Source organism: Dasypus novemcinctus, chromosome 13, assembly GCF_030445035.2.
Source record: "Dasypus novemcinctus isolate mDasNov1 chromosome 13, mDasNov1.1.hap2, whole genome shotgun sequence".
In the NCBI taxonomy this organism is placed as follows: Eukaryota; Metazoa; Chordata; class Mammalia; order Cingulata; family Dasypodidae; genus Dasypus; species Dasypus novemcinctus.
The window spans coordinates 3,863,644-3,890,664 of NC_080685.1; the positions used below are offsets into that span (position 1 = coordinate 3,863,644).

A 27,021-nucleotide genomic window follows, 5' to 3' on the forward strand; every position below is an offset into this window, starting at 1 on the left:
TCTTTCAAATCTTACCTCCCCATCTTCAACAAACTCCCCTTCCAGTCTCAGAGGGAGCTCCTTCTTGACCAGCCTGCCGTCTGTCCTCAGACCTTAATGATGTAGCTTGATGTCTTTCTCTTTAAGAAAGGGTGGAAGAAAAGAATTTGGGTTTACAGGATTTACTTTTTGGCAGATTCGGAAAGGAGTAAAGTCTTTGAACAAACCCACATTAATAGGAGATGGCTGTGGCTCAAGCAGTTGGGCTCCCGTCTACCATATGGGAGGTCCAGGGTTCGATGCCCAGGGCCTCCTGGTGAAAGTGAACTGGCCCACGCGGGAGTGTCGCCCTGTGCGGGAACGCCATCCCGGGCAGGAGTGCCGGCCGACACAGAGAGCTGGTGCAGCAACAAGAGACACAGAGGAGAGAAAATAAGAGATGGCAGCAGAAAAGGGAGCTGAGGTGGCACAAGAGAATGACTGCCTCTCTTCCACTCTGGAAGTGGAGTGGGAAGTGGGAAGTGGAAGAAGAACACACAGCGAATGGACACAGAGAGCAGACGGGCAGGAGGGGGGAGAAGGAATAAATAAATCTTTAAAAAAAATTTTTTAAACCCACATTAATAATTTTAGCCCCATCACAATTATAGTACATCATATTACAAACAATCCAAATTTCCAAAATTATGAAATAGTCACATACTGGAACACCTTGCAGTCATTAAAAATGATGATGAAATTTTATAAAATGTCATTCAAGTGCAAAGTATTCAAGTATAATGAAAACATTTTTAAATATAAAAGAACTCAGATTACCCATGAACTCTACCTGGGGACGGGGAAGAGGGGAATATTTGACAGCAGAAAAATAGAAAATACACACAACAGAAATAAATCAAAATAAAGAATTTAAGGATGGAAAAAAGATGGGGAAAATGGTGATTAGTGTAGTGATTCCATTCAAATATAAAATATATATACTAGAAAATTGTATTAACACTGAACAAAGTTTGACTACCTTTTCAGTGTAAAAAAAATTATATGTCTAAGATAAATTGGGAGATGGGGGGGAAGTAGAAGAAATTTTGAAACTGCTAATCCTCAACTTGCATAGCAGGGAATCAACTAATTTATATACATATATATATATATATTTGAGATAGATAGTTTTTTAAAAATGACTACAACATTTAGATGTTTTTCTCAATGTATTTTCTGAACTTAAAATACAGGAAGATTCTCATGGCTAACAAACATTTGAGATTCCACAATTTCTGCTATTTAATTTTTTCTTTTGTTACATTCAAGAAAAAATTAAATGAATGCTGTTTATTTTTAAAGCAGAATTATTGTGATTATTATTTGAGGAGGAAGGATTTGGGATAGATTTTTACAATGGTCTTTATTCTTCGTTGCATTGCTTAAATTATCTACAATAAATAAGTACTATTCTTACAAAAACAAGGACTCTTCTTGAATCACAAATTATCAAAGGGCTCTGATAAGCAAACCAATCTAACACAAAATAAGTGAAAAGTGAAATAGTGAGGAGACAAGGTATAAACCACTCTTTGAAGATATTTGGCTTTTTGCTTAATTATTATAAACATTTCAAAGAAAAGTACAGAAAAAAATATAATCTACACCCATTTATCCAATACCTAGATTTAACAGATGTTAACATTTTGCCACATTTGCTTCGAATTCTTTTCCTAACAATAAAACATCGCAGAAGCAGGTAAAGTCCAACGCCTGCCCCGTTCTCCTCACCTTCATATGCAGCTACTCTCGAGACTAGTGTTCATCATTCCCATGTATGTCTCTGTACTTTTACTACGTATGTTTATGAATTCATAAACAATATACACTATTGTTTTGTGCATTTAAAATTTACAAATATTGCGTGCCATGTTTGCTTCCTTTCGTAATTTTCTAACTCTACACTGTTTTTTAATTTTATACAAGTTATACATGTAGACTAAGTTCATTCATTTTACCTGCTGTGTGACAAATCATTACATGAATAAACTGCACTTTTTACAACTCATTCTCCTACTGAGGAGACTGCAGGTCCAAAACACACCCCCTCCTCGGTTATACCATTTTTTTTCCATCACACAAATGCAGACTCACTGACCTACACAGTTTTTCTATAGCTCTTTGAGTAGCCTCCTGCTTTCTCAGATATTATCAGTTGGGGGAATCTGTTCATACAGTTTCTCCACACTGCTCACAGATTTTACTACCTGATAAAAATGAATTGTGAAAACTTGTGTTAATTTTCCTCAAAAAACAGCATGAAATGTGAAGAAATAGAAATAATATTTATGGAAAAGGGCACTGATGTAGGTAGGCATTGCTCAGCTCTTTTGCACAAAACGTCAGAAGGAACAAAAACCTGCCTGAGTGAGCTGTTTTGGGAATCCACAGAGCAGGAGGTTGCAGGGCAATGTCCAGGAAGGAGGAGGAAGAGACAAAGGGCCCAAGGGAAACATTCACAGGACTTACCCAGGACGACTAGCAAGAAGATGATGATGGACAACGCCCATCCCAAGGAACAGAGAGAGTCTGCAACTGCAAGCAAGATCATCCCATCCATCTGCCTCATGGGAGCTAAGCCCCTCTCCATTAGAGGTGGAGTGGGCATCGCTATCCCAGAATCCTCAGGATTGGGGAATGAACAATGGACTAGAGTAGACTTACTGTTGTTCTACTATTGACTTATTGTGATTCTAGCAATGGAAGAACTTGTAAGACTGATGTGAAGACTGCCACTGGAGGTTCTGAGAGGCGGGACAGGTGAAAATAGGTGTGATTCGGGGGCATTTTCAGGACTTGGGAATTGTCCTGAAAGACACTGCAATGACAGACACAGGCCATTATATATCTTGTCTTAACTTACAAAATTATGCGGGAGAGAGTGTAAACTACATGGTAAACTATAATCCACACTTAGTGGCAATGCTCCAAAATTTGTTTATCAATTGTAACAAATATACACACTAAAGACAGATGTTGCTAATGTGGAAAAATGGGGTGGCAGTGTAGGGAGTAGGGCATATGGGAATCCCAAATATATATATATATTTTTTAATATTTATTTTATTTATTTCTCTCCCCTTCCCCTCCCCCCCCCCCCATTGTCTACTCTCTTGTGTCCATTCGCTGTGTGTTCTTCTGTGTCCACTTGCATTCTTGGCTGCACCAGGAATTGTCTCTTTTTGCTGCATCATCTTGCTGTGTCAGCTCTCTGTGTGTGCGGTGCCACTCCTGGGTGGGCTGCGCTTTTATCCCGTAGGCCAGCTCTCCTTCGGGGCACACTCCTTGCGCATGGGGCTCCCCTACACAGGGGACACCCCTGCGTGGCAGGGCACTCCTTGTGTGCATCAGCACTGCACGTGGGCCAGCTCACCACACAGGCCAGGAGGCCCTGGCTTTGAACCCTGGACCTCCCAGGTGGTAGGTGGATGCTCTATCAGTGAAGCCACATCCCCTTCCCTGCTCTGTATTTTTAATGTAACATTTATCTAATGTAAGTACCTTTAAAAAATAAAATGTGTATAAAAAAAGAAGTAATATTTATGACATCTCACTTCTCCAGTCTGTTATGAAGAGTTATTTCTAACCCATTGCAAAAAGGTTCTTACCTCCTTCTTAGTGAATTTTAGACAAGCCCTAAGATACTCAAGATGCCTGCCAACTTGAGTTGAATCAACTCAAGTTGAAACTTAAGTCTCCTTATCAGTGAAAGAGATGAACACTGGATGTCACAGGCCTCAGATTTGCATTCAGTTGAAGATCAAAGCAATGGAAAAACAAACAAATAAACAAACAAACAAAAACCCTCACTGCATTAGGCAAAAGAATAGTTGAGGGCTGCTGGATTGCAGAAAGTTTACCAAAAGTAAAGAAAATAATAGGAAAACTTTTCTCTAGATGGTGCAGGTATAAGGTAAACACAATGCAGTCTGGAAAATGAACAGTGACAATTAGGTCCTTTGGTCATCCTGCAAAGGCACTGAGCACAGGGCTGGCACTGAAGGCTGTGACTGGAGAATGGGGGAAGGCGGCATGCATCTTTCTGTTCTAGAATCGACTAGAATGGAATATTTAAAATTATGTAGACAAAACATATGCTTTTCGAAATTCATTTAATTTTCTTAATTTGGTACTCTATATGCATAGCTTAGGTGGGGAAGGTATTATTATTTACATTTTGTTGATAAGGAAAATGAAATAAAAAGAAGGCGGCACGTGGAAAAGTAATGATGGGCCAGCAGCTGACTCTGCTGACAGCTAGTGCACTTTCATTCTGCTGGAGTCAAAGAAGAAAGAACAGAGATTGCAAAAAAAAAAAAAAACTAGATCTGTTTGTGAATAATATTAGAACACTTCAACTTAAATGCATCAGCTGTGTGGAACAATTAGCTTCTTTATTTTAGAGGCACTCCTTGTAGGACATTTTTTCTTGTCAAAGTAACTTTATTCAGGGTAATCTAACTTTATTATATTAAAACTATTCTTAATGATTTTTGTTTGTTTCTAAAAATTAAATCCATACTCAACATATGTATAATTTGGTGAATTTTCCTTTACTGTCTGAATGCCAGAAAGTCAAAATAGTGTCAAAAGACAGATGACATATCATCACAGACACAGACCAGCACTAAGATAATTAATATATAAAAAGATAATTAATAGAGTGGGAAGATAGGGGAAGGCCATGAACAATAGTTCAAACAAAAGGAATCTTTGGCAGAATAGCCAAAACTATCTTGAAAAAGAAGATTAAAGTTGCAGGACTCACACTTCCTAATTTCAATGTATACTGCAAATCTATACAGTGGGGGGAAGCAGCTGTAGCTCAATCATTTGGGCTCCCATCTACCATATGGGAGGCCCTGGGTTCACGTCCCGGGGCCTCCTTGTAAAGGCAGGCTCACCGCACACTGCGGAGAGCTACCAGCCTGCAAGCGCCATGAAGATCCGACTCAGCAAGGTGATGCAACAACAACAACAAAAAAGGGAGACGAGAAAAAACACAGAAGAGTGCACAGCGAATGGACACAGAGAGCAGACAGCAAGCAAGCCACAAGGCGGAGGGAAAATAAATAAAATAAATACAGACACAGAAGAATGCACAGCGAATGGACACAGAGAGCAGACAGCACACAAAAAGTCACGAAGTGGTGGGGGGGGAACAGTGTGGTAGATACATAAGAACAGACATATAAACCAGTGGAACTGAACTGAGAGTCTAGAAGTAAACCCACTTATCTACTGTCAATTGATTTTCAACAAGGGTGCAAAGGCTCATCAATGGGGAAGAACAGTCTCTTCGACACATAAGCGCTGGGACACGTGGAGTTCCACATACGAAAGAATGGAGTTAGACCCTTACCTTACACTGTATGCAAAAATAACTCAAAATGGATCAAAGACCTAAATTTAACAGTTAAAACAGTAACACTCTTACAAGAAACTGTAAGGGCAAATCTTTATGACCCTAGATTAGGCAATATTTTGGGGTTTATGACACCCAAAGCACAAGCAACCAAAAAAAATAATAAATTGGACTTCAACAAAACTAAAAACTTATCAAAGGACGCTATCAAGAGAGAAGATAGGGAAACGGACTTTGGCCCGGTGGTTAGGGCATCCGTCTACCACATGGGAGGCCCGCGGTTCAAGCCCCGGGCCTCCTTGACCCGTGTGGAGCTGGCCCATGCTCAGCGCTGATGCGCGCAAGGAGTGCCCTGCCATGCAGGGGTGTCCCCCGCGGAGGGGAGCCCCACGCGCAAGGAGTGCACCCATAAGGAGAGCCGCCCAGCGCGAAGGAGGAGCAGCCTGCCCAGGAATGGCGCCGCCCACACTTCCCGTGCCGCTGACGACAATAGAAGCGGACAAAGAAACAAGACGCAGCAAAAAGACACAGAAAACAGACAACCGGGGGAGGGGAGGGGAATTAAATAAATAAAAATAAATCTTAAAAAAAAAAAAGAGAGAAGATAACCTACCAAATGGGAGAAAATATTTAGAAGTCATATCTAAAAAGGATATAATATCCCAAATATATAAAGAATGTCTATAACTCAACCACAAAAGCACAAACCATTCAATTAAAAATGGTCAAAGAACTTGAATAAACATTTCTTGAAAGAAATGGCTAATAATCACATGAAAATATGCTGAACATCATTAGTCATTAGGGAAATGCAAATAAAAACCATAATGAAATTCCACTAATATCCACTAAGAACTGATATGATGGGGGGACAGTTGGAGAATAACAAGGGTTGGAACCGTCATACACAGCTGGTAGATACGTACAATGGTACAGCCATAGCAGGAGGCAGTTTGGCAGCTCCTCAAAAAGATAAACATAGAACTACCATATGATCTAGCAATTCTACTTCTAAGTATATCACCAAATGAATTGAAAACAGGGACTCAAACAGATATAATACTTGTATACCAATGTTCATAGCAACATTATTTACAAGCCAAAAGATGGAAGAAACTCAAGTACCCATCAATAAATGAGTGGATGAACAAAATGTGAGATTATACAATAGACTATTATTCAGCCTTAAAAAAAATTAAGGGTGTGGATGTGGCTCAAGTGGTTCAGTGCCTGCTTCCTATGTATGAGGTCCTAGGTTTGATCCTCCTAAAAACAAACAAACAAAGAAACCAACTCTCATTGGGGAGCAAGTATAGCTCAGTATTTGGGTGCCTGCTTCCCATGCATGAGGTCCTAGGTTCAATTCCCGGTACCTCCTTAAAAAAAAAAAGAAATGAAGTTCTGATATATGTGGCAACATAAATGAACCTTGAAAACACTGTGGTAAGTGAAAGAAGCAAGACATAAAAGGATAAATACTGTGTGATCCCAATTACATGAAATGCCTAGAATAGGCAAATTCATTGAGAAATAAAGTGTATTGGACGTTACCAAGGTAGAAATGGAGTTATGGCTTAATGGAGCTTCTCTGGGGTGATGAAAAAGTTTTGGGAATGGATGGCGAGGTAGGTTGCACAACGCTGTCAATGTTTCACAGTGGTTAAAGGCAAGCATCATACACAGTTACCACAGTTTTCAAAGTGTGGGGAAGGGCCTGACGATGCTGAGGAAGACCTCCTGAACGCCTCGGCCTTGCTGGCCTCTCACAAACGCCCAGCCCTCAGGCGGGCACTCTGGAGCACGTGGCCTGCGCACCAGCCCTGGTCTGTGGCAGGACAGGAAAACGCACCTGTGTGAGCAAGTCGAGGTCCAAAGTATCCTAGCTAGAAAGTAGAAGAGTGCTGGATACTATGGGGTTCTTATTAGCAAGTAAAAGGTCATAAAACGTTTTTTGAAAAAGGGGAAAGGAAATGAAATATAGTTTTTAAATGTATAAAAACATACTCAGAATTCGGAAAATGAAAATTAACGTTGAGTTTCTATTTTTTATATATCAGATTGGCAAAAATCCCAAAGTTTGACAATTAAACTTTGTTTTAGAAGGAATAGAGAAACATGCACTCTCATATACTGAGGTGAGAGAATATACTGTCAAGATAACACTATTTATCAAAAATATCCATGCACTTTGACATGTTTCGGGAATTCATCCTAGAGAAAAAGTCTCATCTTTGCAAAATGACATGCATACTAAAATATTCTCCGCAGCATTAACTATTATAGCAAAAGCTGGAAACCACCTAAATGTCCATTAATGGGAGACTGATTCAATAAATTATGGCTCATCCATACAATGAAACAAGGAATCTCTTAATGTACTATTACAGAATAATCAATATACTTTAGATAAATCATGTTATATGAATATATCTCAAGCTAAATAAATAAATATGCAGAAATAGCAGCTATGGACAGCAGAGAAAACTGAGAGAGATTGAGAGGTGAAGAATTTTCTTGTTTGTTTGCCTGTTTTTTATTATTATTGATTTTGAAATGAAAATGCTCTAATGATTGAGGTGCTGAATACACAACTATGTGATTATACCAAATACCACTGATTGTACACTTTAGATGAACTGTATGTTTTATTAATATGTATAAACAAAATTGATTTGTTTAAAGAAAAAGAATAAACACCAAGTTATATTGATAAGTGAAAAAAAGCAAAATGCAGAATGGTTTATATAGTATCTCACCACTTATGTTAAACACATATATACATCCACTTATATTTATAAGGACTATCTCTGGAAGAACTAGAGAAACTTGTAACCTTGCCCTTAGAAAGAGGACATGGTTATCAAAGGGTTAAAAATTAAGGGATTTACTTACCCCTATGTATTCTTTATATCTTCAGAATTTTAATCCTTGTGCATATATTATCTATTCAAAATTTAATTTTCAATCAAGCTTATTGGTTTCTGAACACGGACAGGATAATGTATATAAAAATGAATTATAGTCTATGTTTTATATGAAGCAAAATAAATGCCCCTAATTTATGATATTGAAAACCTGCTTCAACGTTTTTCAAGCCACAAGCTTTCAAAAGTGATTTAACAAGGAAAATAGGAAAGGAAAATAAACTGCATCAGGACTTAAAGATGAATACAGAATGCAAAAAACTGAGTTATCCTTATAAGAATATTATGTACAATACAACCTTACTAATTGTGGCTTTGGTGAACCCCAGAAAATCCTCTTCTTAAAGCTAATCTCGTCCTGTCCATGTAAACCTATTTTCGATAGAACGTTTTGATCCATTTACTTCAGTTAAGGGTCTCTGATTAGATCGTGTGACCCAGGGCGGGTCTTGATCCTTGTATGGGAGTCCTTTATACATGGAGGAATAACAAGCCACAAACATGGAAATAAAGCTGCAGACGTCGAGGGAGAAGGCCCAGGAGCTGGGGCTGGAGTCAGTGGAGCACGGAAGTTGAGCAGAAAACACTCTGGCCATACGCCGAAAGCAAGAGGCCGGAGGAGAACGGAGAGATGAGTGGACGCCACCGCGTGCCTGAGCACCCAGAGCTGCAGCTCGGGAAGACAGCATCCTCCAGGGATGCCTTGGTTTGGCCACTTCCACGGGCTCAGGACTGCAAGCTTTTAAACAAATAAATCCCCATTGTGAAAGCCGACCATTTTCTGGTTTATTGCATTGGCAGCCTTTAACAAACTAAAACACTAATCCAGATTAATTTGGAGAAAAACCATCTCAATTACCTATTTGATGAATCTAAACATGGAAGAACAATAATTAATATTGTTTCAAGCTTTAAATTCCAAGCAAATAATATTCTAAGACATTTTAAAATGTCAAGTGATAACAGTGGTCCTCAAACATTTTTCTTAGAACCCCTTTTGCACTCTTAAAAGTTATTGAAATCCTTACAGCTTTTCTTATGAGGATTCTATTTATCTATATTTTCCATTAGAAATTAAACCTGAAATTTTAAAAATATTTATTTATTAATTCATATAGAAAAAAATAACAGACCAATGTTGTATTTGTATAACATAATTTTATGAAAAAATAACTATATTTTCCAAAACAAAAAAAATTATTACCAATATGGCATGGGTTTTACAAGCTTGCAAATCTCTTTTATGCCTGGCTCAATAGAAGACAGCTAGCTGGATTCTTATAGCTACTTCTTCATTCTGTCTGTTGCAGTATCATGTCCTACAGCCTTTGAAAAACTTCAATGTACACTTGTGAAAAAATGAGAATGAAAGTAGTATATAATGTCCAGATTTATGATGAAAATAGTTTTGACTTCACAGACCCCTGAAAGGGTCCTAGGTACTTTCTGGGGACCCCAAACTACACTTTGAGAACCTATGTCAATCCTACAAAGTAAACGAGAAAACTGAGGCAGAGAGAGAATAAATCAATTGTCCAGAGTCACAACGCTGGGGTTTGAACCCGGGAAGGGGCACCCCAGATGTCGGGGCTGCCCGGGTGGCCTGAGAGAAGCGGCAGGACCATCTTACACCATTTCCGAGAGTGGCGAGCAGCCCACCATGCCAGCCCTAGACCTCCACAAATGGGATCAGAAGCTCAAAGCAAGCCTTCCAATTGGCAGGAAGCCCAGGAAAGGACAGGGCAGAGTGGCTGCCGCCAGCTCACGCTAAAGCCGGGGCCTGCCTCTGGGAAGGGCACGGCACCCCCGCCTGAGGGCCGGGCACAGCAGACCTGGAGCAGCCAAACGCCCTGCGGCCCACAGAGCCCTCCCTTCCCGCCCCAACCATCACAAACATCTCCAGACCTCGCCACGTAAAGACACTTCTTTATACCACTCCATCTTGACACACAACACTCCCTTCAACTCTTGATGAAAATGTTTAAAAGGAAGAATACAGGGAGGAGTGGATGTGGATAAACGGATGGGGTGTCAACCTACCACATGGGAGGTCCGCAGTTCAAACCCCGGGCCTCCTTGACCTGTGTGCAGCTGGCCCATGCGCAGTGCTGATGTGCGCAAGGAGTGCCCTGCCACGCAGGGGTGTCCCCCGCGTAGCGGAGCCCCACATGCAAGGAGTGCGCCCCATAAGGAGAGCCGCCCAGCGCGAAAGAAAGTGCAGCCTGCCCAGGAATGGTGCCGCACACAAGGAGAGCTGACACAGCAAGATGACGCAACAAAAAGAGACACAGATTCCCAGTGCCACATGACAAGAACAGAAGCGGACACAGAAGAACACACAGTGAATGGACACAGAGAGCAGACAAACCTTACTCAGCATTGCATTCCCTGAGCCTAGCCCAGGGCTGGTACACAAAGACTTGGAAATGCTGCCTCAAACAGAGAAAATTAATCTTGAGTTCCAATTCTGCTGCTAACCCATTGTGTGGTCTTGGGCAAGTCAATTTGCTTCTCTGCTCTTAACTTCTCATTTATAAACAGTGAATGGTAATAATTATAAGCAGCATGAGAATACTTCTAAACACTAGAGTGCTACAGAAATTACCGTAAGAAATAAAGATTAGAAAACTGCTTTTATCCACATTGCTATTGCTCAAATGTGCTTAGCATTAATATTTTAGTGCTTGCCAATTTTCTTAGTAACCTTCTTTATTCAATAAAGTTGACAATTTAGGAGTAGGAATATACACTTTCCCTCCAGGCCTCAGAAAATTATGCTCATTTTGAACAGGAAAAAGATGCAGCAAATAACCAGGTTTATTTTTCCTGAATTGGCCCTTCTACCAAAAACAGTTTAGCATCACTGCCCTAAGGGATTGGAGCGATTTGGTCTTCAGTGCTCTTTCCAGGGATCCTCAAGGGAAGAGAAAAGCCATGAAGGACACTGGGGGCAAACGCTTTGAAATTAGAAAAAACCTGATACGACCTTGAGCAAACTCCAAGCACAGAGACGCCAACTCTAAAACAAGGCTTTGTCCAATTGCGTACTTCTCTTCTCTCTCTCCCAGGCTTTCTCATGAAGCTCTCCTGGCTTTCTCCACTTCAATTCTCTAACGCTTCACCGGCCCAGGAGGCAAACCCTCCAGCCTCAAAGAGGGCTGAGGTCAGGCATGTGACCTTCACAGGGTTGGCTATTCAAACTGCAGGCAAGACCTGCCTGTCCCCCCACCCCCAAACCCCACCACTACCTCCAGCCCACCACGCACTCTCCTTCCAGGAAAGGCCCAGGGCAGGGGTGTCATTCACAAGAACGCAGCAGGAACGGAGGCATTGCCCACTGCCTTGGCCGTGAACGCGGCTCCCGTGAAGCCTACTACCTGGACGGTGCTGGAGAGACAGCTCCTGTCTCCACCCGACCCACTGAAGGAGGACCCATGACCATCGCTGAGGAACGGAACAAAATGCCTGAGGTGCTGCTGTAAAGTAAATGCACTTGCTCGACTCTACCTGCACTCACACCTGTACCTGCAGGTATGGACACCAAAGAATACATACAGTTACAATCTGTCATAAATAAAGTCTCACGTGAGTCACTCAGCTTAGCTCAAGTTGAAAGCACTAGCACTGGAAAGTGCTGGCTTATTAAGCATCAAACAGTCCTTTCCAGTATCATTTTTAAATAACCTCCCACGGCTTTGCTGCACCCACACTAGGTTTTGAGTCTTGGGATTATGATCCCATTAAATAACCTCATCAAGCCTGGCCTCCTGGAGGGTTGATAGTTTTCCTCTGATGTTATGTGGCATGGATTCTACGATTTCTATTAAATCCATATGACTGTCCCTGTATCTTTCTACCTTTTGCCTTTCTCTTTTATTTGATTTTTGGTCTCACTTTCTCTCCTTCTGTTTTGGTTCTTCCTGTACCATTGCTAAGCATCATTCATCTTTCTTTGTAATAGCTGGTTCATGTCTTGATAATAGACACTTTATGTATTTTTAAAGCAAACTCTATTCACTGACTCAAGAAACACTTATTGAATTCCAACCATGTGCCAAAAACTAAGGCTACGGTGGAGTCATCTCCGTCACAGAGTTTACAGTCTACGGGTTGGAATGGGCATTGTGGTATATAGGCTATGAAGGATAAGAAGTATTTATCTGAAGCAGTAGTGAGCAAACAGCTTTTACAAGGCAGACAAAAACAAATACTGTAAAGAGCATAATAAATACAAGGTACAATGTAAAAAGAAGAGAAAAGAGCCCTCTTCAATTTTAGGAGTTGTATCAGTAATTTGGAATTCTAACAAAGAAAACATTTCCAAACCTCACATCCACTGTATTATTCGATTCATGGTCAAACACTTCGAAAGCATCTCTGATTTTTTTGTGAAATTCTGCCACTGCTATCTCTGCAAAAAAACAAAGTAAATAGTAATTGTTACTTTAATTTTAAATTCAAAACAAAAATTTCAACAACCAACCTAGAAATACTTAATGAAGAACATAAAGAACTCTTCCCTGATTTTCTTAACACATCATTTAAGATATTTAACTCTTCTAGAGATCTCAAAGAATAGAACAGGCTAGACCTCACTTATAAGGTGACATTTGGCAGAGGCTTGAAGGGGGGTAAGAATTTACAGTGATGTGTGAGTGTCTGCAGGATGAGGTTGTAGGCAGAGAGCAATGCAGAACAGGAAGGAATGAGGTCAGAAATGTGTCAGTTTGGGGGCAGGGGGTCGGGCTGATTCTAGAAGGGCCCTGCAGGCTAGCTACTTCAAGGATTTTGACTTTTACTCTGAATTAGGTAAGAAGCCACTGGGTGGGCTCTAGGCAGCGAGTGGCATGTGCTGACTTTCATTCACTTTGGCTACTACCAAGTTCAGAACAGGCTGGACAGGGGCAAGGGTGGACACAGACAGCAGCTGGGAGGCCAAGGAACATTCTAGCTGAGCGATGGACGGTGGCTCGGAGCAGGATGACAGCACTGAAGGGGGTAAGAAACAACATGATTCTGGATTTATTCTAAAGGGCAGAGCCAGCAAATCTGCTGACAGGTGTGAAGTGAAGAGCACAGGGAAAGAAAGGTATCAAGGTTGACTCCACAGTATTTGGATGAGTAGAAAGTGAAGGGGGAAAATGGAGTTAAGTCTTCAAAATCTTTTTTTAAAACAGTAAGTACAAGCAATGGGATATCCAAAAGGGAGAGCAAGATAATATACATTCAAACTTAAAGGACAGTTACAAAAATAATACAAACCCCATATGGGAACTCCAACACACCCCTTCCCCCACTCCCAGAAACTCAGATCAACCAATTTGCCATAGCACTCTACCTATCTATCTATCTATCTATCTATCCATCCATCCTTCCTTCCATCCATTTTCTGAACGCTTGAGTGTAGGCTGAATATGTATCATGCTCCTTAAACACTTAATACTGCCATGTACATTCTTAAAAACAAGGATAGTCACTTACTAACACCTTAAGTGCAATTATCAAGGACAAGCAATTTTACACTGATATAAATTTACAGTCTATATTCCAATTTTTTCGTATGTCTTAACAATATCCCTTTGAGCCTTTGAGCCTTCCTTGCTAGATCCCACCCAGGATCATGGATTGCATTTATCTGTCATTGTGTCTTTAATTGCGCTTTCTTAAAAAAAAAAAAAAATTGTGAACATATAAACTTTCCCATCTCAACCACTCCCAAGCTTAACATTCAATGGAATTAATCACAGTCACAATATTGTGGTACCCTCACTACTTTCCATTACCAAAACTTTCCCATCCCTCCAAACAGAAACACTAGACATTATGCATTAACTCCCCATTCCCCCTGCCCCTCACCCCTCACCCCTGGCAACCTGTACTATTTTATGTCTCTATAAGCTTGAAGATTCTCCAATATATTCTTTCTGGTTGCCAAGGGGCTTAAATCTAACATCTTAAATCTACAACAATCTTGTGTGCTTTGACTCCAACTTAACGTCAATAGTCTACATCAACTATGTTCCTATACCTCATTCCCCCACTTTATGTCGTTCTGGACAAAAATTACATTATGAGTCCAAAACCACTGGTTTCTCATTATATTTTATGCATTCACCTTTGAGATCCTATGGGAAGTAAAAAGTTAAGTTACAAACCAAAACTACAACAGTACTGGCATTTATTTTATTTTCTTACTTGGCATTTATTTTTACCCACATCATTACCCTCACCGGAGACCTTTATTTCTTCTAGCAACTTCAATCTATTGTCTATTGCCCTTTCCTTTCAATCTGCAGAACTCTCTTCAGCAGCTCTTGTGAGGCCAGTCTAGTGGTGACAAACTCCCTCATCTTCTGTTTATCTAGGAATATCTTCATCTCTTCCTCATTTTTGAAAGACAGCTTTGAAGGCTATAGAATTTTTGGTTGGCAGTTTTTTTGCTTTCAGTGCTTTAAATATGTCATCCCACTGCCCTTTTGGCTCCATGGTTTCTGATGAGATAATGGCACTTAATCTCATTGAGGCTCTCTTGTATGTGACACATAGCTTCTGTCTTGTGATTTTCAGAATTCTCTTTATTTTTGGCATTGAACAGTCTGATTATAATGACATGGGATGGGTCTATTTGAGTTTATCCTGTTTGGAGGTCATTAAGTGTCTTCAATGTGTATATTCATGTCTTTTGCTAAATCTGGGAACTTTTCTGCCATTATTTAATGTTCTCTCTGCCAGGGTCTCTGTTTCCTCTCCTTCTGAGGCTCCCACAGTGCATATATCGGTGCACCTGATGGTGTCCCATGCTGCCTCAGGCTCTGCCCCCTTTCCTCATTCTTTCCTCTTTCTGCTCCTCAATCTGAATGATTTCAATTTTCTTACCTTCAACTTCACTAATTTTTTCTTGTCACCTCCAATCTGCTGCTGAACCCCTCTAGGGACTGGTTTTATTTCTGTTAACTGTGGTCTCCGTTCCGTTAGGTTCCTTTCATAACTTACGTCTCTCTGTTGATACTCTTTGTGTTCATCTGCTGCTTTCCTCGTGCCCCGTAGTCCTTGGCCTGTGTTTTCCTTTACCTCTCACAGCGTATTTAGGACCTTTTCTTTTTAAGTCTTTGTTTGGTAAGGTCCAGGTCTGGTCCTCCCGGCCGATGGTTTCTAATGCTTTAATCTTCCCCTGTGCCTGGGCCATGGCTTCCTGTTTCTCTGTATCTTTGGTAACCTTCTGTTGAAAACTGGGCATTCTGATATTTTAATGTGTTATCATTGAAATTTAGCCTCTGCAGCGTCTGTTCCTTTGGTTTGTATCCAGCTAGTGTTATGACCAAGTTTTCCTTAAATGTCAGGAGCTAACAACAAAAGGAGGAGAAAAGGAAACCCCACTCCCAGTCTTTGCATAGTGACCGTCAACTGCTCTCCCTCAGGCTCTGCTGGACGATGGTTGGAGAAGAGCTCCAGGCCTCCCTGACCCTTTCTGCACACGTGCCTCGTCTGGGGCGCCCAAGCATGGAGCCCCAGGAAGTCCCCCACTGACACAGTTTCAAATGCCCCCTCCTCCCTAGAAAACAGTTTCCTCACAGTCCCACACACTGCACTGTCCTGAGCCAGCAATGCCTTGCCCCAGGCCGCACGACTGGGCTGCACGGCCAGGGCCTGCGGGAGAGCTCTGGAGCTGTGGCCACATGCAGGGCAAGGTCCAGGGCCACAGGGCAAGGTCCACGGGGGAGGGCAAGGTCCAGGGGGCAGGGCAAGGTCCAGGGCCACAGGGCAAGGTCCAGGGCATCAGGGCAAAGTCCAGGCCACAGGGCAAGGTCCAGGGCCGCAGGGCAAGGTCCAGGGCCACAGGGCAAGGTCCAGGGCCGCAGGGCAAGGTCCAGGGCAGCAGGGCAAGGTCCAGGGGGCAGGGCAAGGCCCAGAACCGCAGGGCAAGGTCCAGGCCATGAGTCCCAGGCAGGCATACCAGCTCCCACCAAGCGCACGAGGGTCCCGCGGCCCCTTCTGGAAGCCAAGGGAGGAGCTGCAGTGGCAACACAGGCCGGGGGCAGGGGAAGAGGCCAGCCTGGTGGCCGCAAGACCCTACTGCTTTTGGCTGTTGCTCATCCTCCCGCTTTTCCCGATTCAGCATTCATCTGACCTGCAGTCCCTGAACTGTTTTCTGGGACCCTGAGAAACACGATTCTGCCGTTCTTGCTGGTGATCAAAGCGTCCACGGGGGCACGGGGCCCTGAAGTCTTACGTCACCACCTTGACCGGGGCAGGGCCCGGCGGAGAGAATATTTTATTTATACATACACCACCAAAGTGTAGAAAAGGGTAGGAGTTTTAATTACATTCCCTTTTCTCTAACGTAACTACTAATCATTTTGTGTCTTTTTCTCCAGTCTGTTTTCACATACATTGTTTTATATGTAGTGTTTAATAATTACCACTCATTCATTTAACAAACACGTAACTGAGTGAACACTATGTATTAAGTTCTGTGTCAGATGCTTTATACACATTTACAACCACTTACAACAAGACAGTGAGACTCTCATCCTTAGAGAGAAGAAACCAAAGCACAAAGAGGTTAAGCAACTTGCTCAAGATCTCAGTGATTAAGTGGCAGAGCTGGATTGAGCCAGGTCTATCTTACTTCCCCTTACACCAAACAATTATGAAAACTATAACTCCTAATTACTTTACTCAAATGTTACTGGTCGCAACATAATCTATATAAACTCCAAAAAAAGGATTTTTTTTTTGAGGTACCGAGGGCAGGGGATTGAACCCGGGACCTCACATATGGGAAGCCAGAGCTCAACCACTGGGCCACTTCGGCTTCCCTGAGTGGGTTTCTTCGTCTGTTTTGCCTGCTGTTTGCTTTTGTTTTTAGGGGGAGCTGAACCCAGGATCTCCCATGTGGAAGGCAGGCACTCAACTACTCGAGCCACACCTGTTCCGTTCCAATTTTAACAGCACCAAACAAATGTACCATAATTGATTGATACCATAATTTCCTATTATAAATAACATGGCAGGGAACAGCTTCTGCTGATTTAATAAGAAAAGAAAAAAAAGGACCTCATTATTTAAATTAATACTTTTTTATCACAAGTAAGTCTGTACAGTGATCCATATATTTGTTTACCACCTGCATTTTCTATATTATGAATTGTCTGGCCATATTCTGTGCTTATCCCTACTGGGATCTTCACGTTTTTCTTAATTTGTTTGAGTTCTTTAATAATGAAGATTTAACCCGATGTCATAATCACCGCAATTTTCCAGATCAGTTGTCTGCATTTTTTTCTAAAACAAAAACAGTTCTATCTCCTTTCTAACCATCAAAATCATGCATGATTACTGGCAGGGTGGCCGGGGGAGAGAGGGATGAGTTTAAATTAAGTAAAAGTCACTTTGAATCCTACCACCCAGAAATAACTGCTCTTAAGGTCGTTCTCTAGGGAAACGGACTTTGGCCCAGTGGTTAGGGCGTCCGTCTACCACATGGGAGGTCCGCGGTTCAAGCCCCCGGGCCTCCTTGACCCGTGTGGAGCTGGCCCATGCGCAGTGCTGATGCGCGCAAGGAGTGCCGTGCCACACAGGGGTGTCCCCCGCGTAGGGGAGCCCCACGGGCAAGGAGTGCACCCATAAGGAGAGCCGCCCAGCGCGAAGTAGGGAGCAGCCTGCTGAGGAATGGCGCCGCCCACACTTCCTGTGCCGCTGACAACAGAAGCGGACAAAGAAACAAGACGCAGCAAAAAGACACAGAAAACAGACAACCAGGGGAGGGGAATTAAATAAATAAAAATAAATCTTTAAAAAAAAAAAAAAGGTTGTTCTCTAACCTATTTTTCACTCAACAATAAATTGCCAGTATCTTCTGTTCTCAAAAAATATCACGTTCCCATTCTTAGTGACCGGTTGGTGTTCCATTGTTGAACTGTACCATAATTTATTTAACCAATTCTTTAACTGTGAGCATTTGTTTCCAGTTTTTCATTATTATATATACTTCTTTAGTGAATAATCTTGGCCAGTTCATCTTTGTACATGTGTTTTATTATCTCATTGAAATACAGTGAGTTTGATTCAGTTAAACTTGTCTGAGGTAACAGGGAAGTTTTTATTAGCCATAATATCTTAGGAAAACCTCACTGGTAATGACACTGCCACTGAACAAAGCTGATACTTGCTTTTTAAGAGCTTTCTAAAATCTTATCATCTTTTATTTTTTAGGCAGTAAAATCTGTTGAGATCCTTTTCATCATTAAATGTTTAGAAACTTAACCTCTGCAAGGACAGGAGGGAGGGAGAAAATAATCCTTTTTTCTAGAGATTGGGTGAATATTCAATTTTATTTTCTTCTACAATTGAAAAAATATATTTGCTCCTTAATCCATCTGAAATTTATTTTGGCTTGTAATTAAAAGTGAAAGGTTAAATTGGCTTTTTCTATTTTACTAAGCACTTGATTTTCTTTCCTTCTACTTTACAATGTGCTATAGACTTTTATGTGATACTACTTCTGTTGATTTTGTATTCTATTGATTCTATTCTGATTTGCATTTCTATTTCTAGTCTTGTGCCATTACCATGCTATTTTACTTATTGCCACTTTATTCTTTTCAATAATGTTCATTAATATTCTCACCAGTTTATTCTTCCAAATGAAATTTAGAAATTCTTTTTCAAAATGTTCCAAATGAAATTCTATTGGAATTTTTATTGCTATTGCAATGAAACTATACACTGATAAAAGAATTAACATTTTTGAGCATTTAGCTTTCATATCTAATTATATATATATATATTAGATATATATCCCCTTTCACATCCCTAAATTAAAATATTAAGTCACACACAATTCTCCAAGAAGTTTATGTCTGGGTATTTTATGGGTTTTGTAGATATTGTGAAGAGATCTTTTCTTAAGCCTTGTAATGTCTGCCACTTGAGGTAAATGGTGACTTTTTTGCTTATATCCATTTACTTCCTAAAACTTTCTAATAATTATAATCCTTTATCAGTTATTTTGTATTTTCAAATAATACATTTTGTCTCTTTTTTCCACTATTTATACCTCTTCCTGGCTTATGACACTGACCAGAATTATCAAAACAACATTAATGACTAACAGTGATAAGGTAACCCTTATTTTTTAAAAAGCATTGTCATTATTTAATAGACCAGAACACTAATCTTTTACCAATAAGTTTAATGCTATAGGTCTGAAATAGGTATTTGTATTCCTGTGTTAAAGAGTTTGCATTAAGAGCAGACACTTACTTTTTTTTTTTTTGAGGTACCAGGGCCAGGATCAAACCCAGAACCTCTTACGTGGGAAGCTGGTGCTCAACCACTGAGCCACATCAGTTCCCTGAGTTGGCCTTTTCATCTGTTTTGCTTGTTGTTTTTTGTTTTTTTAGGAGGCACCAGAAACCAAACCCAGGGCCTCCCATGTGGGAAGCTGGCGCTCAACCGCTTGAGTCACATCTGTTCCTGTGGACACAATTTTAACAATCTCTTATTAACACATTTTCTCAAGTGGTTCCTCAAGTTACTTCTCAATAAAAGGCTTCAATGATTCAAAATGTATGAATGGGAAGAAGATGTGGCTCAAAAGATGGACACCCACCTACCACATGGGGGTCCTGGGTTTGGTTCCCAGTACTTCCTAACGAAGACGACAGGATGGTGAGCTGATGTAACAGGCTGGTGCGGGGACCTGACGCAACAAGACACTGCAATGAGATGATGCAACGAAGAGACACAGTGAAGAAACACAATGAGAGAGACAACGATGCAACGAAGAGACACAGTGAAGAAACACAATGAGAGAGACAACAAGCAGGGAGCAGAGGTGGCTCATGTGACTGGGCCCCTCCCTCCTACGTGGGAGGTCCTGCGTTTGGTTATTCCCAGTGCCTCCTCCAAAAAAGAAGGTGAGCTCACAATTAACAGACAGTGAGCACAAACAACGAGGGAGATGAAATAAATAAATAAAATAAATCTTAAAAAAAATGTCTGGAAACTCTGTATACTATATTCTCTTGGAGATTTAGAATGCATGTTAATATTTAACGTTCGGGATACTAAAGAAATCTGTTAACTTTATCAGCATTTTCAGAATTCACTTGATCGTGGAACTCTTTTTTTGCCAATTACCGTCTATTACTTGATATCTGAGGCTTCCCTAACTCGGAGCCCCTCACACCCGGACGCGGGTATGATGTGAATGGACTACCGGGGCCTCCAACAATTTTGATCCTCTTGTCTCTCAAGACAGCCAGGTGAGGTCAAGCACCTGAAAGTCTATTTCAGGGCTTCCCAGAGAGAGGCCCGGAGCAGGGGAGGACCCCACGGGACGTGCCTTGGTCTACGCAGGTGGCAAGCACAAATGGCATCTTTGCTCCACTGCCCATTTGGACAAGGAACCGGTGGAACTGCTGGGAAGCTCCTGCTCTAAGGAGCACGGTGTGCCACCCACGTGTCACTAGCTGGGCTGCGTGGCTCTGGCTCTAGGAAGCTCCTTGGTCATATAGATTATTCACAAATCCTCTTGGTCACATAATTACTTCTGTCCCTCTGCAGCTGACGTGCCCTTTCCATGGCTGCCAAGCTTACGGCACAGCTCTAACGCATGCACTTTATGTAAAGTTTATCCTCATTGTTATTTTGAAATAATTGCTTTGGAGAACTTCAACTGGATTCAAAAGTCGTCTGTCATATCACAAACATTTCAAAGTTATATTTGTCAATTAAAGGATGAGTTTCTAGATTATAAATTTCAATGGTTATAAATTTTTTGAATGGTTGTGAAAAATGCTTTTACATTTTTGCATGAACAAACTTTCTCACTGGCGATAAATTGTCAAAAGTTTAAGAGCTCAATTTCACCCTATTAGAATGGCCACTACTAAAAAGTTGGAAAACGACAAGTGTTCGAATGTGCCGAGACAGGAATGCTTGCTCACTGTTGGTGGGAATGTAGAAGGAAGAGTCACTGTGGAGGACTGCTTGGCAGTTCCTAAGGAAGTTAGATATAGATCTACCATGTGGCCCTGCAATACCACCACTGGGTACATACCCAGAAGAGCCGAGAGCAGTGACACGAACAGACATCTGCACACCGATGTTCACAGCAGCGTTATTCACAACTGCCAAAAGATGGAAACAACCCAGGTGTCCATCAGCCAATGAATGGATAAACAAATTGTGGTGTACACACACGATGGAATATTACGCAGCTGTAAGAAGAAATGAAGTCTTTAAGCATATGACAACATGGATGAACCTGGAGGACATTATGTTGAGTGAAGAAAAGTCAGACACAAAAGGACAAATACTGTATGGTTGTCCTACTATGAACGAAATATATTTTGTAAACTCATGGCATTAATCAGAACACAGAAGGAAGGTAAAGAATGGAAAGCTGAGGGTTAACCTGCACAGAGTTAGTAAAAAGGTTGTTTGTGAGTCTTTGGAATGAATAGAAATGGTGAAAGCATATCATGGTGTTTGTAATTCAGACAGTTATATATGGGTATGACAGTGGTTGAGTGGGAAAGGCTACAGTCATGTATATTACCAGAAGGAAAGCTAAAACTGTAACATGGGGCTGTAAGAGATAGTGAAACCTCATGTAAAACACGCATATGGGTGATATTGCATACATAAGACTGTTCTTACAAAATATGAACACAAATAAACCAGAGAGATGGAGGCAGAATAGCAGCTATGTACAGCAGGGGAAGCACAGAGAGACTGAAAGGTGATGAGGTTTTTTGTTTATCTGTTTTTTTGTTAATTAGTATTACTGGAATAATGATTGAAGTAATAAATGCACACCTATGTGATTATACCAAGTACATTGACTGTACACTTCGGATGGATTTATGCTTAATTAATATGCATCAATAAAATTGACTTGTTAAAAAAAAAGTTGAAGAGCTCATATTAAAAATATTTTATCAGGACATTGAGTAAACCATTCCAAGCATAAAATCCAACACTGAAAGGAATATTCTGGGAAGGAACCTCAAATTCTTAATTAAAAACTTAACATATTCAGAAGTTTTATATAAATTTATCATTTAAAATTTCCTAATACGCTGTTTCATTTTCTTATAAAACCTTTCGAAGAAAATGAGTTTTTTCCATCAAGGACGAAGCTATGGAGAGCCCAAAATCCTTCCAGTTACTGCCCCAGTGTACCATGGCAACGGCGTTTCCACATTCATGCTCTGAAGTGATGGAAGTGGGGAGGCAGGGCCTGGGGTCACCGCTCCTAAGTGCTTGGGCCGCTGGCTGCCAACCTCCCGCAGCTCCCGGGGCTCGGGGACTACATTCTGCTCCCCTTGCTCCTTAAAGCAAGGAGCCCCTCACTTCAAGACCATCATGTGTTCCCAACTTTTTACTTAAGAGAAAAGCTGAAAATGTAGTATTGTAAACCATATGCCTAGATTGATATTTATTAACATTTTCCCTTTTTTTTTTTTTTTTTGCTTCCTCCCTCCCTGTGTCTCCATCTCTAAGTAAATCACAGACATGGGGATACTTCACCCCTAAAAACTTCAGCATTCATCTACTAAAAATAAAGATGTTCTCTACAAACCCCAATTATCATTATGTCTTTTAGAATTTTCCTAATTTTCCTAACTGTTCCCAAATGTCTTTTACTCAAACTAAAATCTAATCAAAATTTTTGCACTACATTTGGTTGTCATATTTCTTTAATCACCTTTAAACTAAAAGGGTCCTCCATCTTTTTTTCTTTTCCTCCCCATGAAATTAGTTTGTTGAAGAGAACAAACTACAGAGTGTCTCAGGAGAGCAGGCGTAGCTCACTGGTTTTGTTTTTGGTTTTGTTTATATCCCTCCCCTTCCTTCCTTCCATTGTCTGTTCTCTGTGTCCATTAGCTGTGTGTTCTTCTGTGTCCGCTTGCGTTGTCAGGCAGCACCAGGAAACTGCATCTCCTTTTTGTTGTGTCATCTTGCTGCGTCAGCTCTCCATGTGTGCAATGCCACTTCTGGGTGGGCTGTGCTTTTTTCATGCAGGGTGGCTCTCCTTGTGGGGCGCACTCCTTGCACATGGAGCTCCCCTACATGGGGGCACCCCTGCACGGCACAGCAGTCCTTGCGCGCATCAGCACTGCGCGTGGGCCAGCTCCACGCGGGTCAAGGAGGCCCGGGGTTTGAACCTTGGACCCTCCATATGGTAGGCAGATGCTCTATCCATTGAGCCACGTCTGCCTTCCTAGGTCACTGGTTTGACGTGTCAGCTTCCCATGTATGAGGACCTGGGTTCAATTTCTGGTCCCTCAAAAGAAAAAAGAAAAAAAAGCTATGCAATGCCTTATAGAATGTCCCATACGCTGGACCTGTCCAATAGCTTCCTTGTTTCAATACCACATTAAAGACAACTGAACCACCCCGGCCCCCCGCCAGGGCACGCCAGGCTCTACTCTTCCTGGTTGCCGTAGGCTCTCGGTTGCCTGTCCAAATTCATCCTCCCAACGAATTCCGTTTCCAACAACCCACGGTTCCATCTGATCATCAGCACCTTTCCATGCTCTGATTAAACACTTCTTCAGTCGCTGCTTAACCTCAGGCCCTGACCACTTCTGCCCCGGGTTCACGTAGCCCTGTCTCCCGGCCCTTCCTCTCCCCTTCCTCACTTGCCATTGTGCTCCCTAAGCAAGAGTGAGCTCTGCTGGGAAGATCCTGCTAAGATGCAAGTTTGACCACGTGCCTCTGGCTGAAACTCCTTCGGCGATTCTCCACGTCTGTCAGGATAAAATTCAGACTCCTGAATCGGGGACAAAGCTGTCTGGGGCAGGGGGCCGGCCTCCCGCGATCACAGCAGCTCAGCACTCCCCGCGCAGAGCCACCAGCTTTGTAAATACCGTAACTTCCAGGGATTGTGCTTTTCCGGACGGCCTTTGAGACGGCTGCCTGGGATATTCCTCCTTTCCTGGCTAAGTCCCATTCGTCGTTCAAGATCATTTAAGAGCAACTTCCTATCAGAGGCCGTCCTCGTTCTCCTTGGAGCACGCACCTTCCCGTGTACTCGTGTAGCACCCACAGACATCTCTGTCATAATATTATCTCAAACTGTCTGGTAAGCAGCAGTTTATTTATTTGTCTCTCCTCCCAAGGTGTCATTCACCCTGAGAATGACGTGGACAGTGCCTGGAACACACAAGCTTGATAAACGCAAGCTGAATAGTTCATAACGAGTTACGAAATTGATCCGGAGCTTCCCTTTTTGGTGTTTTCTGAGTATTATCATCAGGCTATTTCCTTCATATAATTAAACTGGGTGAGATTTCATTTTTTCCAGTTTTAAAACAATCTGCATCAAAGGAGAATCATCTGTTTGGTAAGAAATTGGCCAAGGCCACCGTGGCGGCTGTATCACAGTAGGGAGGCCGGGCTGGCGTGGGTGCAAGCTCCAGCTCTGCAACGCACAGATGCGTGAAGTTAGCCACTTGCTTACGCTCTCTGCGCCTCCTCTTCTCCTCTGAGGAGCGCGGCTCTTCACAGAAGCCACCTCATGGGTTCCCGTGAAGGCTTAGCCTATTAGCGGATGCAGTGCCTTCAGGATGCCCAGTGCCATGGCAGTGTCAGTGATGATCGCCACACAGGGTGGCAGCAATGATTTTGAGGTCAATTAACTGAGCAAAGTACCGGAACGGTCAGTAAAACCATGGGGAATGGTAAAGTGGGAGTGAGAGAGTGAGCTCGTTTTAAGTAAGGAAGAAAATGTGAAATCCTACCAGAGTCTACCGTTATACTTTTTCAAATGGGTTCATGGACATTTAAAAAAATATACAATAAAAATAAATTTTTAAAAATACATAACATCTAAAAAACATATATGTATATATGTAGCAGATGTGGCTCGAGTAGTTGAGCACCTGCCTCCCACATGGGAGGTCCCAGGATTGGTTCCCAGTGCAAAATAAAAACAAACAAGCAAAACAAATGGAAAAACCAACTCAGAGAAGCCAATGTGGCACAGTGGTTGAGCACCAGCTTCCCACATACAAGGTCCCAGGTTCAAACCCAGGCCCCAGTACCTCAAAAAAAGTTTTTTTTCATTAAAAAAGTAACAACTATTCTTTATAAGAGAACTGTTCCTTGTGGGAAAAATAAAGAGAAGGAAAAAAAAAAAAAAGCAACTCATATTACCATCCTAAAGTAAGTGCTCTTAACATCATAGTCCCTTCCTTCCTCAGCATAGGTGAGAAAACATTGCACATAAAACTTTTGTTCTAGTTTTTATACTTATGACAAACATAATTTTAATATCTGAATAATATTCCATTGACATCTTCATAAAGTTTTGTCCCACTTTTGAATAATTTCTTTGGATGGATTCCTAATTACGTTTGTTTTGAGTATTAGTAAATGAAATTATTTAGTATATATACATACACACATATCTGTTTAAGATTTATTTTATTTTATTTAGCCCCCTCCCCACCGCCTGCACTCGCTGTCTGCTCTGTGTCCATTTGCTTCACGTTCTTCTAAGCCTGCTTGTCTTCTCTTCTCCTCATTAGGAGGCACTGGGAACCGATCCCAGAAACTCCTGACATGGGAGAGGGACACCCAGTCACCCCAGCCACCTCAGCACTCTGGTTTGCTGAGTCTCTCATTGTCTCTCCTCTGTGTCTCTTTTTTTGTCTTGCATCATCTTATTGCGTCAGTTAGCAGCATGGGCTAGCTCTCTGCGGCACAGGCCAGTTCTCCGCAGAGCGGGCCAGCCTGCCTTCACCAGGAGGCCCAGGGAACCGAACACCAGACCCCCCGGTATGGTAGACGGGAGCCAAATCGCTTGAGCCACATCCTCTTTCCACACACATCTGTTTTTAAGGCTATTGACTCACATTGCAAATGGCTTTCCATAAACGTATTAGAATTTATACTCTCCAAAACAACGTATGAGAGCGGCTGTTTCAACTGTTTTGTGGTATTATTTTAAAAGTTTTTGCCAGGAATTTCTCTTCTTCACTTACTCCCCTATATTCTCTAAAGTCCACTTAAATTAATAGCATCTTAATGATTTATAAGCTCAGGAGTCTACATCTTTGATAGTCAGTAAACCTAATAATTATTATCATTAATGAAAAAATTATGCACTGTCCACTGGGTACGAAGACTTAATTGAGGTGGGTACTTTCTCTGCCCTCCCCCCTTAGAAAGATCTCCCCACCAGTCTTTCCCTTTAGTTCTGACAGCAATGCTTCATGGGGAAAGTACTGTGATTCTTATCCATTTTACTTATTTTAAGGATGCTACTGTTATGCTGTAATGTAGGAACAGTACATTTTTACATGAAAGTATCTTTGCTACAGTTGGAGAAAGTAGATTTAAAATATTTTATTGAAGGAAGGAAGGTATATTATAATTCTTGGAATCAAAAGGAAGATAATTACATAAGTAACCATTTCTTTTATTCTAATGAATAGTGTGTGGGGTTTGTTTGTTTTTTTTTTAAAGATTTATTTATTTATTATTTCTCTCCCCTTCCCTCAACCCACCCGGGTTGTCTGCTCTCTGTGTCTATTTGCTGCATCTTCTTTGTCTGCTTCTGTTGTCAGCAGCACAGGAATCTGTGTTTCTTTTTGTTGCATCATCTTGTTGTGTCAGCTCTCCGTGTGTGCGGAACCATTCCAGGGCAGGCTGCACTTTTCTTTCGCGCTAGGCGGCTCTCCTTACGGGGTGCAC

At 41.6% G+C, this 27,021-nt stretch overlaps 1 protein-coding gene across 5 annotated transcripts in view; it reads right to left on the bottom strand.

The window, feature by feature from the left end:
- EFCAB2 (EF-hand calcium binding domain 2) overlaps nt 1-27,021 on the bottom strand; it is a 213,138-nt gene that overhangs the window by 155,296 nt on the left and 30,821 nt on the right. For 3 of the 5 annotated variants that reach the window (XM_071207326.1, XM_058309399.2, XM_071207325.1), the window contains exon 2: nt 12,639-12,718. In XM_071207326.1, the coding sequence (XP_071063427.1) occupies nt 12,639-12,682 (44 nt within the window). In that variant the 5' untranslated portion in view covers nt 12,683-12,718. Of the gene's footprint in view, nt 1-12,633; nt 12,719-27,021 lie in introns of all 5 variants that reach the window. The other 2 variants (XM_023584718.3, XM_058309398.1) reach the window with 1 other exon arrangement.